Source organism: Podarcis erhardii, assembly GCF_964252035.2.
Source record: "Podarcis erhardii genome assembly, chromosome: 7".
NCBI lineage: Eukaryota > Metazoa > Chordata > Lepidosauria > Squamata > Lacertidae > Podarcis > Podarcis erhardii.
Window position 1 is genome coordinate 65,606,024 of NC_138511.1, and position 14,019 is coordinate 65,620,042.

At 42.2% G+C, this 14,019-nt stretch overlaps 1 protein-coding gene across 2 annotated transcripts in view; it reads right to left on the reverse strand.

The window, feature by feature from the left end:
- Positions 1 to 14,019, reverse strand: part of RUNX3 (RUNX family transcription factor 3) — a 157,368-nt gene that overhangs the window by 125,161 nt on the left and 18,188 nt on the right. The window contains exons 3-5 of one of the 2 annotated variants that reach the window (XM_081869292.1): positions 3,536 to 3,601; positions 3,317 to 3,449; positions 2,847 to 2,946 (exon numbers count right to left, since the gene is read on the reverse strand). In XM_081869292.1, the coding sequence (XP_081725418.1) occupies positions 2,847 to 2,904 (58 nt within the window). In that variant the 5' untranslated portion in view covers positions 2,905 to 2,946; positions 3,317 to 3,449; positions 3,536 to 3,601. Of the gene's footprint in view, positions 1 to 2,846; positions 2,947 to 3,316; positions 3,450 to 3,535; positions 3,602 to 14,019 lie in introns of those variants that run through there. The other variant, XM_081869291.1, reaches the window with a different exon arrangement.

Below are 14,019 nucleotides of genomic sequence, written 5' to 3' on the forward strand. Positions count from 1 at the left end.
AATATCTTTTGCCTAATATAATGCATTTCTGCTCATTATTGTCACTAATGTATATACTTAAATGCACACTTCACCCTAATATAGACATTTTTGTCCACATTACTTGGCTGGAGCAATCCTACATGTTAAGGATTACTCATATGAATAATTATAAAGGATTCAAGGGGGTCTGTGGTCCCAGGAGAAAATATTGGGGCCGGCAGGTAGGGATTAGTGGAAGGGGCAGGGGCCGAGTTAGATGGTGACGATGAGTAAAATGAGAGCAATATAAAAATGGGCTAACCAGAACAAAATGACAAATGAAGATGCTGGATAAGACAAAAGCACACCAAAAAATCCCTTAAATAAATAGAGCAGCACACACGCAACAAAAAAAGGAGGACAGCAAAGCTAAACGATCAAAAGATAACTATGAGTTGTCCTTTTAAGTTGAGTGAAACAATTGGTCTTTTGTGGAGGTGAAAACAAATTGCAGGAAGGTGTTGTTGTTTTTTTAATAAAAGCACAAGGTGAGCTGAAGAAAAACCTTCATTTGGCAAGAACACTGACGCTGCAAGACCCTGGGGCACAATACCTCCTAAGGAGACAGCGCTCAATGATTATCATAAGTAGAACTTATTTTAGGTGCAAAAGTAGTTCTCAGAACAATATTTTTAGGTCAGTTATATGAATTCTGCAAAACACTCCCCCCTCCCAAGTTTAAGTCAAGTTAAAAGGTTGTTTGCAAGCAGAGCGAAGAAATGAGCCAACTATGAACTAGGAAATTCTAATAGCAAGAGATGCAAAAGTTCCTGCAAATTCAACCCCCAGTCTTAACTTTTCACCTTGATTTCAATAGGACCTAAGTGTAAATTTCGTCTTGATACAGCCCAATGTTGTTCTTTCCTCCCTCTCCTTTGCAGAAGAATATTATAGAAACTGACTAGGAAGCTGATCAGCAACAGTTTGAGAACAGGTTAAAAAAAGAAAGAGAAAGAAAGAAAGAAGCACAATTTCAAAATCACACAATTAAAACTAATGGAAGGCATGGTGATGACCACTACTTTAGATGGCTTTTAAAAGCACGATGAAACAAATTCCTAGAGAAGGAGGAAGAGAAGTCTATCAATGGCTAGTAGCCATGTTGGCCCTTAGATGGAACCACCAGACACTGTAGGCAAGCAAAAGTGAAGGATAGGTTGACTACTTGCTCTGTTTGTGAGCTTTGAAACGACCCTAGTGAACAGCTAAGGAAGACACAATGTGGCATTGTTTCAATATTTGGTCTGATCCAGCAGAATTCTTTATGCCCAGGGTGAAGGATTGGCTCAGAGAGACAAAATGACATAAAACCAGACAACATGCTCTACAAACCCCAAAAAGAGCTCTAGAACGCTCTCCCCGCCCCCCATGCGGTCCTTATTAAGAGGAATTCTCAGAATAATTTGTGACATGATCTGGGGATGGAGGAAGGGGAGAATGTGCTACCCCCTCTTCCCACACTTTTATTTGGGGGGGGTGTACACAGGGGGCCTTGAAGGTGCCTAAAGCATCTCTTTGGATGCCAGCCAAAAAATACAAAATGGTCACATGAATTTGGAAAGATTCAGAAAAAGGAGACAATGAGTGGTATTCAACAAAGTTTTACTCAGAGTAAACCATTAAATTAAGGGGTCAACTTAGTTATGCTCATCAATTACAATGAGCAAGTCATCATGATTACTATTAGCATCACTGATGTTATTATTTTAATTCATTTAAAACTTAGTTGAATACTACCCAAGATTCTTGCTAGTTCTTGTACAGGGATTTTCCTTGTCTATATTGACTGCGCATCCACATTTCTTGCTAGTTGTTTGGATAACTTGATTTAAAAGCAGGGTTACAAATTTTAGTACTAAGTAAGTTAATAAATACAATATTCTGAAGTAACATTTCACCAAACGTTAGACTGCATTTAAAACCATTAAGGTCATCCCCCAGAGAAAACTGGTTTACAATCAAAAGACTACAGAGCCAAGAGCGGGATGGGTGCCTTGAATGAGGGCCCAATATCTGAGGACGTTTTCCTGTATATCCCATTCCCATTTCAGTGGTTTGTGCTAGAAAGCCTCCTCAGGGATTTTCGTTAGCTAGTAATGTGGTCAGTTGCTCAGCTGGTCCAAGTTTTTTGTGTCCTCAGCAACTAAACCCCCCTGATGGCTTGAAAGGCTGAGTCAGTCTTACCAGCCTTTAAAGCTCTTCTCCAGTCTACTTCCACTCTACCTTAGCTGAATATTAAGCCCAGATATTATATTAAAAAACAGACACTCATAGGGTCTGTCTAACAGTTTAGATGCAATCAAACCATGGTGGGAAATTTGTAGATGCAAAAACCATGAACTCAACGAAACAGAAAACTGCAATCACATCACGTTCATAGGTTCAGATCCATATTAAGCTGCAGAGATGAGTTATGATGACTTATTTCATCGGTACTTAAGTTCAATTGACTTAGTCTCTTGATACAACCTATAGACTTCAGCTGACTATCATTTTTCTTGGCACTCGAGAAGAATGGGAAGACAGCATCCTTGATGGAACACACACATCCACAAAGCCCAGGCACCAAAAATAAATTGGGAATGCACAATCCAGAAAGAGGTAGAAGGTTTACCATCCCCTCCTGCCACGGATTCCCCTTAAGCATCATCCAGACATAAGGGGGGGGGGGATTTTCCCCTCTACCACCCTGTTTGCAAAGAGCGAACATCCAACTGAAGATGTGCCAATGGGATTATTAAAAGAGGCTGTAAGTTTAAGCTCCCTTGAGTGACAAACAACGGCGTTTCCTGCCTCGAAGGAAAGGATGAAAGATTTGTACTCACCACGCAAGAAGGTTGAAGAATAGGTTGTAAAGGAATCAAATATGCTGTTGGAAGCCATGACCCAAATCTACAACCCAGATTGTCTTCGAGCCTTACACTCCTTAGGAAACAAACAAAAAAGAAAACCATAAAAAGTTTAAACTGAAATGCAAAAAGAAAAGTGAAAAGGGGGGAAGAGGGGAAAAAAATCAAAAGAAGTTTTGTGCCTGTTTATAACCAAGAATCCAATTCCACAGCAGCACCACAGGAATGTTCAGCCACAAGTTTCTCAATAGAAGCATATGCGCGCCGGATCGTCATTAGGATGAAAGGGGAGGGGAAGGCAAACTAAGCTTTCAAAGAGATAGACACACACACACATACCCCCCAAAAAGCAAAAGAAAAAAACAATATAATGTCTTGGAAGTACGGAAAGCAAAATGTATGAATGAAATACTGAATGAATGAATGAATGAATGAACGGAACTCACCTTATGCAGATCCAAAACACACGGCTGGTGTGGAAAAACACGAGGAGGAGGTAAACCTCCCTGTCGAGGTTCGGGTACTCCTTCTAAATTGTTGATTGCAGTCTGCTTGTGGTTCTGTGGTTGCCTGTGAGGCCTGAAAGAGTGTTATAAAGTCAACCCTACTTTCTGAGATGCAGATGACTCTAAATCATTATTTGTTGACTGGAAGAACAGAGTCACCTGATCTGTGATGTCACCACCAGGCCCTGCAATATCTTTGTGGGTTCTTCTTGGTTTTTCTCTCTCCTTCAAAAAAAAATTAAAATTACTGGTTTAGAACATTTTTGGTTCACAGGAGGCCTTGTTGACTCATTCACAGCTTATAACAAATGGCACTGAGAAGAAGCAGAATTTCAGCTGCTATGGGATTGGGCTTCCTTTTCATGAATTGATGCTGTTGCCCTCGGAAAGGGAGTCAGGAAGAGCACTGCAGGTTTCCGATTGAAGTCGCCGCCCATTTAATATTCAGTGGTTTTCGCTTTCCTAACTGCTTTTTTCTCTCCCACATTTACCACTTGTCTGTATCTTGTTTTATTTTTCTCCCCCTTTTGGCTTTCTAAGACCTTCAGCTCTATGAGTGACTATTCTTGCTGCCAAGACTAGTTCCATATGTGTTGATGGGTGGTTCCTCTTCAGAGGGATTTTCTGTGAATTAGTATTAAGTAAAAAATATGGAGCACATGCAGCAGAATAAACATCGAAGGCTGAAGAGCAGGAACGGTGGCCTTTTAAAAGTGCAAAGCACAGAATTTGCAGGCACTGCAGTGACTTGCAGAGCACATGGTCTGTGTGCAGAAGGTCTCTGGTTCAAATCCTTGGCATCTCTGGTGAAAAGGGATAGTAGGAAGCTGGCGGTGGGAGGAAAACACTCTGCTGAATGCCCTGGTAAGCTGCTGTCACTCAGAAGAGAGGACACTGAACTAGATGGCTTGAATCAGGCTAAAGCAGCTTTGCATGTTTACACAAATAAACAAATAAATAAAGAGCAAAAACACTTATATAACAGAGACAAAATCTTGATCAAGAAAAGTCTTGATAACACTTTACTGAGGAAATGGAGCAAAACAGTGTATAAACTGAGGAGAAATAAATACAGTGGTACCTCGGGTTACATACGCTTCAGGTTACATACGCTTCAGGTTACAGACTCTGCTAACCCAGAAATAGTGCTTCAGGTTAAGAACTTTGCTTCAGGATGAGAACAGAAATCGTGCTCCGGCGGCGCGGCAGAGGCAGGAGGCCCCATTAGCTAAAGTGGTGCTTCAGGTTAAGAACAGTTTCAGGTTAAGTACAGACCTCTGAGTACTTTACCCGAGGTACCACTGTACAGAGTTCAGGCCTTATACATAACAGGGAGGCACACAATCATACACAGAGAAAAAACTCCCTCAGAACTACACAGCCAATAGATAGCTCAGTGAGCATTATGCCACTCTGCTTGGTTACTAAGCAACACCCCACCTGTCCCCCATCCTGACTTTAACATTAACAAAATTAACCTTTAAGTTACAAAATGAATTATCCTTCCTGATGTACTGTTGCAGTCATTCATTCAGAGGTATGGGGAAGGAACACAGGAAGCCACATTACAATTAGTCAGACCACTGGACTATCTAGCTCAGTATTATCTACACTAGCTGGCCGTGGTTCTCGGGGGTTTTCAGGCAGGGGTTCTTTCCATCTGTACCTAGAGATACCAAGGAACGAACCTAGGACCTCCTTCATAAAAAGCCGGTGCTGAACTACTGAGCTAAGGCCCTTTCCCATATGCAATTGTTATAGATGCACATACTGGGAATACGTTGTAGGCTCCACTTTCCTGTTAGCCCTGGGCCCCTCCGACTCTTAACCCAGGACTAATTCCCTGCTGCTTATTACTCAGAGTCGGTCCAAAGCTGGTGACTTCCCATGGATAAAACAAACTGCATCTGGGGCTGCATCTACTTGGTTTGTAATCCGAAGTGGGAGGGGTCACCCTGGAAGGCTGGAAAACAGAATATCTGCCTGTCAAGTTGAAAACTATCACCCCAGGGAAAAAGGTTCTAGCTGAGCCCTTTGCCTACTATGGTTGCTGGATCAGGTCAAATGCTAGTCCAGGACTCTGCCCTCACAGTGGCCAACCAGATGCCCACAAGCAGCCCAAAAGAGCCTGAGCACAACGGCACTCTCACCACCGACATAATTCCAAGCAACTGATAGTCAGAAGCATCGTGCCTCTGATTGTGAAGGGAGAATATAGATATCATGACTAGTAGCCATTGATAGCCTTATCCCCGTGTATTTGTTTAATCTTTTCAAGTCATACAAGTTGATGGCAATCGCCACCTCTTGTGGGAGCAAATTCCAGAGTTTTACTAAATACATTGTGTAAAGGTGTACAGTGGTACCTCGGGTTAAGTACTTAATTTCTTCCGGAGGTCTGTTCTTAACCTGGAACTGTTCTTAACCTGAAGCACCACTTTCGCTAATGGGGCCTCCTGCTGCTGCCCCACTGCCGGAGCACAATTTCTGTTCTCATCCTGAAGCAAAGTTCTTAACCTGAGGTACTATTTCTGGGTTAGTGAAGTCTGCAGCCTGAAGCGTATGTAACCTGAAGCGTCTGTAACCCGAGGTACCACTGTACTTTCTTTTGTCTGTCCAGAGTCTTTCAAAATTCAGTTTTTGTGGATGTCCCCAAGTTACCTGGATGACATCCTGTATCTACTTGTAGAACCCCCATCAGTCACTCCATAACTTGCATTTTCCATAAAGTAAAAAGCCCCAAATGTTGTTACTGTCCTCCTCCTTGCTTGTTTTCCAACTGCAGGTAATCATTTCTTTCCAAGCATAGGGAGGAAGCATTCAAAAATGTTTTTACCCAACAGCAGTCTGAAGTGGTAACACTGCCTTCTTCTACCTTAGCATCCAGTCATCTCATTCTATCCCATGAATTTTTGCAAAACAATTTCTTCTTAAATAATGCAGTTTTGTAGGTTAGCTTCCCTAATATATATGTGCATTGTTATGCACACTTTACTATAGTGTGTGTGTGTGTGTGTGTGTGTGTGTTTACATATTACTTGGCTGGAGAACTGCACTTCAAAATTTGGGGAAGTGCAAATTTCCAAGGATGGCTCCATTTTGGTTTCTGTGTTGTTTCGGGAAGTGCAAATTAGGGATGTCTTTAAATGAGAACTCAATCAAATTTCTCCCCCATGTCTAAATTAGGCACTGGCCTGCCACTGGCATGAAAGCAGACAGACAGACATCTGCTCATATGCCCATACCAATTTGCATGTCTCTCCAGCTTGTGTCCCAGACAAGTTCTGAAGAACTACAGCAGCAAAATAAGCAGAGAAGCAAAGGCCAACAAATAAAGCTATGGAAAGTCCATTTTTAGTCATTTGGGGGAGGGGTTTCTGTCCAAACTGGATAGGAAGTCAGAGCACATTTTAACAAAATTATAAAGCCATCAGACAAATTTGTTAACATTAACAAATCTATTCAAATAAAAGAAAACTTCAAAGATGAATAAATACTATAGTCCTTTTTTCAAATCTCTTGGCTTTGGCTGTGGCTAAGTCATGAATGTTGCTATTTCTACAAGGGAATCAAGGTGCTGCTAACAGATGCGTTTCATTTCCCCACCCATCCTTCTAAACAACTCTGTAAAAAGATAAGGCTAAGTTAAAGACTTGTGAACTTTGTTGCTGAATTAGGAAACTGAGGGCATAAGAATATAGACTAATTCTGACCCTAGAGTTAAGTCAATTCTCCAAGGATCCTGGCCTGAAATAACCCCAGGGCTGACTCTACATCATTTCCTTAAAGCAAGAACTTACACAAACTACAGGTGGAAAGCACTGTTTTAAAAGAAGCATCTCTTTGTCTCTCCTGCTATGATATTATCAATGCTTCACCTAAAAAGCAAAAATGCTTCTTGCTTCAAAACCATTCATTTTTATTCTCATGCTTGTGTGTGCCTTTCAATATATAAAAAATAATTGGGGAAGTCTACAATAAAGCTTACAATAATAAAAATGCAATAAAACACCATAAAGCATATGGTTTGTAAATATATGGAAATCAGTGACTAAACGCAATCCGATACAAGTTGTGTCAAAAATTCATGTTGAGCTCAGTGGGATTTACTCCCAGGTCAAGGTGTATTAAGGCTGCAGTCTCCTCATGAAAATAAACCAAAGAAGTCCTGTATTTTATTGCCTGGGAGTAAGCTTCATTGAACTCATTGGGACTTAGACCTCTGACTCCAGATGTACCTGGCTGCATTGCTATTTCATTAATTTGGTGACAGACCTACTTATTAGATGGGTTGCCATAGTCTTCTCTAGCAGTGGAAAACTTGGGGGCCAAATGCAGCCCCCCCCCCGAACCTCTCTGTCTGGTCATTGGGTCTCACCCCAGGCCACATATCCCACTAGACCCACTTCAAAGCCAAGTGGTTTTGGCAAGGCTGGAATATGGCCTTGAACTCTGAAAATGCCTATTCCTTGTCTGGGTGGAGGATAGAAGCTTGCTCTATGTAAGTAACATTTACATTTGCATGGACAGGCGGAGTCCCCCCAACCCTAGGCGACTCCCCGAGTGAAATAATGACTCAAGACAACGTGCTATGGGATTAAAATTGGCCACAACTTTATAAAGTTTCAGATGTAGGGAGACCTTGGCTCAGGCATTGGGCGTTTATCCTTCCCAGTGCCCAGCCAGGGATCTGGGGGACATCAGGGTTATCCAGAATGTGTGGGGATTGGGCTGGCTCTGGAGAACATATGTTCAAGCAGAGAGCCCACCCCCCCATTTCGCAGCCATCGCAGGAGAGAGCAATGACAACCTCTCAGAGTATGGCCAATGCCTCCCCCAATGCTTCATGCCCCCCCATTTAGGGAAGATAGACTAAAGAATTCCACCCAAGGCCTGAAACTGCCGAAGTTGTGATGTTTTGCTACGGGGAAGGCAAAACCTGCCAATGCAGGAAAATTCCTTTCCGGCCCTTCAACAGCAACCATGACTTAGCAGCACCCGCGTACCTGTGGAGAAGAGGTTAACCTGCAAAAGTAGGCTTAACTGAGGCAAGGCAGGGTGGGGGAAGCTCTGGAGCCAACTGACGATTCCCAGGTAAGATCCACCCTCTGTTGTGTGGGGAGGGCGGTCCCTCCCCCTACCTGGCCAATCCCTTGGCAACGCCTCCCCAGGCGGGATTGGGCAATTGGCTGAGGTAGGCAGAGACCTCCAGGTATCTAGCCTGGGGTGTGCAAAACCAGCCCATACTGCCAGGAGCCACATGGGGGGGGGGCTGCGTGCGACCACGCAAAAGGCACCCCCCATTTGATGTGGGGCACGGTCATTCTTGCTCTATCCATCACTGGCACATTGCCTTTAGAAAGTTGTTCAGAAGGGAATGCAAGCCTTGGGCTGAAAAACGTCCCATGCCCCAGGTCTTATGCCTTGGTTTTGAGGGCTGAATAGAGCAAAGGGTTGCCATCACTTTTTTTCTGTAATTATTTTCAATGTTAAGGGAAATTATCCTCCATTTCTACAGAACAGGGCTCAGCTGTTTAAAAGGAACTGAAATAAAGTAGGGATTGGCAGTGGGAGCAGTTTACACTGATGATTTTATTGCAACAAAATAGAGACGGGGGGGAGGAGGAAGGGAAACAGCAAAAGAGCCTTTAGACTATCTGGCCATCCCTCGACCATCTGCCTCAGAGATGCACAGAGAAGGGTCTATGAGACTTCACAACGTTTCCTTGTCTCCTGTTCAAACCGCAGCGCGAACACTCTCAGGTCCCTACTTTTCCACATTGTATCTTCCTGGCTGGCCATGTAACACCGGAAAAAATGCCGAGCTGCAAGTCATGTTCACGACTCCTTTGATAGGCCTTAACGGACAGCCAAGGGAAGCGACGATGACGGGGCAGAAAATTCCTCAAACTTTGCACAGCGCTGTGAAGCAGAGGTCATGTCTCTCCTCACCTTACATGTCCAGAATGCATAAAACCTCAAAAATGTGTGGGGAGGGGAATATGGGGGGAGAGAACAGCAGCAGAGTTTCATTTTTAAAGGGTCCTTCACTCAGCAATATTTATTGGAGTTCAAAATTTAAAACACACATGTGCAATGTTTATGTATTTGCTTCTCTGTTCATTTAAATTGATTTATAGTGGACGCTCGGGTTGTGAACGTGATCCATGCGGGACGCACGTTCACAACCCAAAGCGTTTGCAACCCGCGTCTGCGCACATGCAGGTTGCGATTCGGCACATGCACGACTGCCGAAACCCAGAAGTAACCCATTCCAGTACTTCCAGTACTGTATCTATGTTTATTTAAATGTAAATCCCCTTTTTTCCAGCCCACAAAGCATCCTCACGATCAAATTTCAGATAAAATTTCAGATCCTCAAACGGATAACTCCCTCCCAATTCTTTTACTAGGTAGTTGACAGAAAAGTGAGGGAAGAAGACACACACCCTCAGTTTGTTGTTTACCGTATTTTTCGCTCTATAGGACGCACCGGACCATAGGAGGGGGAGAACGGGGGGGGAATTCTCCCCCTCTCTGCTCAGCGCCCCTTCAGCGAAGTGGCAGGAGAAACGGAGCCCCTTCCATTTCTCCTCCCGCTTCGCTGAAGGGGCGCTGCGCAGCTCTCCCTCTCTGCTGAATCCAGGAGAGTCTTGCTCTCCCGGCTTCAGCAAAAGGAACCTGAAGCCTTTGGATCGCATCACGAGGTCCCGCTGCACTCCAAAGGCTTCAGAGATAGCCGCTCCCTTTGAGCTTCAGAGGCTTCGTGTTGCTATCGCTGAAGCCAAGGAGCCTGCATTCGCTCCATAGGACGCACACACATTTCCCCTTAATTTTTGGAGGGGGGAAAGTGTGTCCTATAGAGTGAAAAATACGGTAAATCATTCTGTCGGCTTAATCCTACATACAGAGGGTGCATGCCCTCTGGAATCAGTTACCAACTGAAATTAGGTAAGCATCTAGTATATTTATATTTATTGAATATATTTTTGTTTAAGATGGTTTTCCCTGAAGTCTAAGCCAGTCCTTTTATGGAATATCAATAAGGAGGGGGGGGGGGAGAGAAATTCCATTCAATTCACATTTAAAGGTGAACCCGCCTAATCTGCACTTCCCCAAACAATATGCAAGCCAAAACACAGCCATCCTTTGAGATGCACACCTCTCCAAATTTTGCAGTGCGGTTCTCCAGCCTATAATGTGTGCAAAATGAGTCCTTTAAAGTGTGTGTCAAGATGCATATATTAATAAATATAAAGTACAAAAATGCATTTTATTGCAGTCAACCTACTATTACATAGAGTAGACCCATTGGAATGAATAGCAATGACTAACTTGGGTCTGTTAACTTCAGTGGGACTACTAGGAGTAAAAGTTAGTTGAATGCAATACATTATATTAGGGAAAATAGAATTGCAGGCATGTGTTTTAGACAACATTGCATACAAAAATGCCCTGATTGCACCACTAATTTCAGCCCTGATTGCACCACTAATTTCTAGCACTAATTCAGAACCCTTTGCTTGCAAACAGTGGTGGGAAACCTGAAGTCCTCCTGATGTTGCCAAACAACAGCTCCCATCGTCCCTAACCATTTGCCATGCTGGCTAGGGTTGATGGGAGATGGAGGTTACCAACACCTGCTTCTCCATCTCAAACATGTGGAGAAGAGACAGGTGAGGCAAAAGCTTACATATTCCCAGGTATTCATCTATGCCCTCCTAGGAAGGCCTGCCTCCCACACTTAGAGCCTGTCTGGTGTATGTCCCCAAGTCGCCTGTCCATGTGGTACAGCACTGGTGTAATTGTAGTGACTAGGAGTGTGTAATGGCTAAGAGTGTTCAATTCCTTCCTCAGCCACAAACAAACCAAATGGTCTCGGGCAAGTGTTTTTTCACCCTTTCATCTGCAGAATGAGGATAATAATACTCTCATGTGCCTTATGAGACAGTTGTTTAGAGTACAGTAAATGTTAAAAGCATTTAGTATGATAGGTACTACTGAGTTGTTTTTTTAAATTGTTTCCTGATCTGCGCTGTTTAGAACTGCTAAACTTTGACAGGCACAAACCTTACCGGGATTTTTTTTGGGTCCTGTTCCATCTGAAAGGTATTTAAGGGGTTGAAGACTTTGCTTCCATGCAATTGTGTGGGTTTTTTCCTCCCCTTTCTTGGCAATGAAATCCCCTCCTCTTTGGTTAAATCACTGCATTTTTTTCCATGGGTGTGTCTTAACAAAAACTAAACACTCCAGTTTTGCTCATGGAGTCAACCCTAAGGGCTTATTATGTGGTGTAGAAATTGGTGGGTATCCCATATGTTATCCATATACTGTACCAGGGAACTTAAATGGCATTTAACAGCTAGTCCCAAATTTCACTCTCTAAATTCCATACACATCTCTAGATGTATAACAGATCTGCTCACATATTTATAGCCCATACCTATGTAAGGTTACTCAGAAGTAAATCCCTACTGAGGTCAAACCGTTTACGTCAAAGTTTCAAATATAGCCAGGATAAGACCAGATGGGACCAGCAAAAGCATTTAAAGCAGGAATGGGAGGCAATGGCTTGGGGATATTTGCAGATTTAGGCTGCAAATCTCTTAACGCCTATGTACATACATGGGACTGACTCATTGAATTCCATGGGGCTTACGTGTGAGCCTCTTTGGCTTGCCGATTGAAAGGTCGACAGTTTGAATCCCCGTGATGGGGTGAGCTCCCATTGCTCTGTCCCAGCTCCTGCCAACCTTGCAGTTTGAAAGCACACCAGTGCAAGTAGATAAATAGGTACAGCTGTGGTGGGAAGGTAAATGGTGTTTCTGTGCACTCTGGTTTCCATCACAATGTTCCGTTGTGCCAGAAGCAGTTTAGTCATGCTGGCCACATGATCCAGAAAGCTGTCTGTGGACAAACGCTGGCTCTCTTGGCCTGAAAGCAAGATGAGCGCCATACCCCATAGTCGCCATTGACTGGACTTAACTGTCCAGGGGTCCTTTATCTTTACCTAGGAATTGCTGTGATCCTTTGTACACTTATTGGGAATAGAGATGGAAAAGCAGAGCTTTCTGTTTCTCATTTCACCAACCTTAAATTCAATTCGCAACATTTCTGCAGCAGTTTGAGATTTATTTATTTATTTATTTAAATCCTCATGAAAATTCTTCAGCATTTTAGTGTAATCGTCTCCTAATAAATTCATTTTTGTATGCAGGTTTGATTAATGTACATATTTTTGGAACTCGATTTTCCCTAATATAACACATTTTTGTATGTTATTCTCTTTTCTTTCTTTTTGGTGTGTTATTTTCTCTAAGATCATGTTTATGCATACTTTCCCCTAATATATGCATTTCAGTAAACAACTGTGCGTTGCAGAGCAGCTTCGGAACATTTTGGAAAAGTGCAAATTTCAAAGGATAGTTGTACTTTGGTTCACATATTGTTCCAGAAAGTGTAAATTTGTAAGATTCATAAGATCCCTAATTGGGACTAGGGATGGGGGACAAATTCAAGTAAGCTTTCAGTTAAAGGTGAACTTCCCTAATTTTCACTTACATAATTCAATATATGAAATGAAACACACACATCTTCGGAATTCTCACTTTTCTGAATTTTGCAGTGTAGTTCTCTAATCAAGTAATATATGCAAAATGCATACATAATAGTAATGTGTGCATAAAAATGCATATATTTGTGACACTAACACACAAATAGGCATTATACAACATGTATATTAGGTAAAATTGCATTAAAATGTAAACAGTAGGAGAAATCTGCTTGAAAGTGCTGGTGTGTTTTCATAAAGACTTTTTTAATGCAAACTGATTTGGTAATGTGGAGAACTGAACAAAACTGTAAAAATGAGAAATGGAGAAAGCAAAATTGACAGATTTAATGATCCCTGCTTCTAAATAGGCATGCATCATTGGACTGCAGTGCTCATAAAGTCACCAGTTGGAGTAAAAATATTTTGATTACCTAAAAGGTGCCTCAGAGAACTGGGCAGTAGATTTTAATATTTTAAAGTCATTTTCAATATATATACTTATAAAATAATCTAAATTAGAAGTGCTATTTTAGGAGATTCATCCCTGCCTTTGTGTGAGAGGAAGCCTCCCCAAAGCTTATTTTTTCTGTGACCCAGGCATGCATCAGCTTTAAGCAATGAGGCTCTCCTGCCCCCACTTTCAAAGTCTTTCTTCTTGTTGTCAAAATCAAATTTATGCTGGGTTAATAGATTGATGCATCACTTGACTGACTAAACACATAGTTTATCCTAAAATTCCTTTAATCAGGTAACTCACAGCCCTATTGAACCAAACACAAACTTTTTAGAAATCTCTCCAGATTGGCTTTTTAAAATGGAAGGAAAGAAGCAATATTGCTATTTAAAATTCCCAGTTTAGATAGACCTTAAAAATATACTTTTACATTTTTTCTTACAGTTGGTAAGTTGATCAACAAAGGGTATTTAACAACAAAATACATATAAAGTTGGCAAATGGGGACTTTCTACTGAAAACAAAGGGGTAGATTTTTTTGATATTTTTTTTTTATGTTACAAAACAGGCGTGCCAAGGGAGAGACTGGCGCAGATGAGTCTGGGGACAGACAGTTTGCTGTGGTTGCCATCCTAA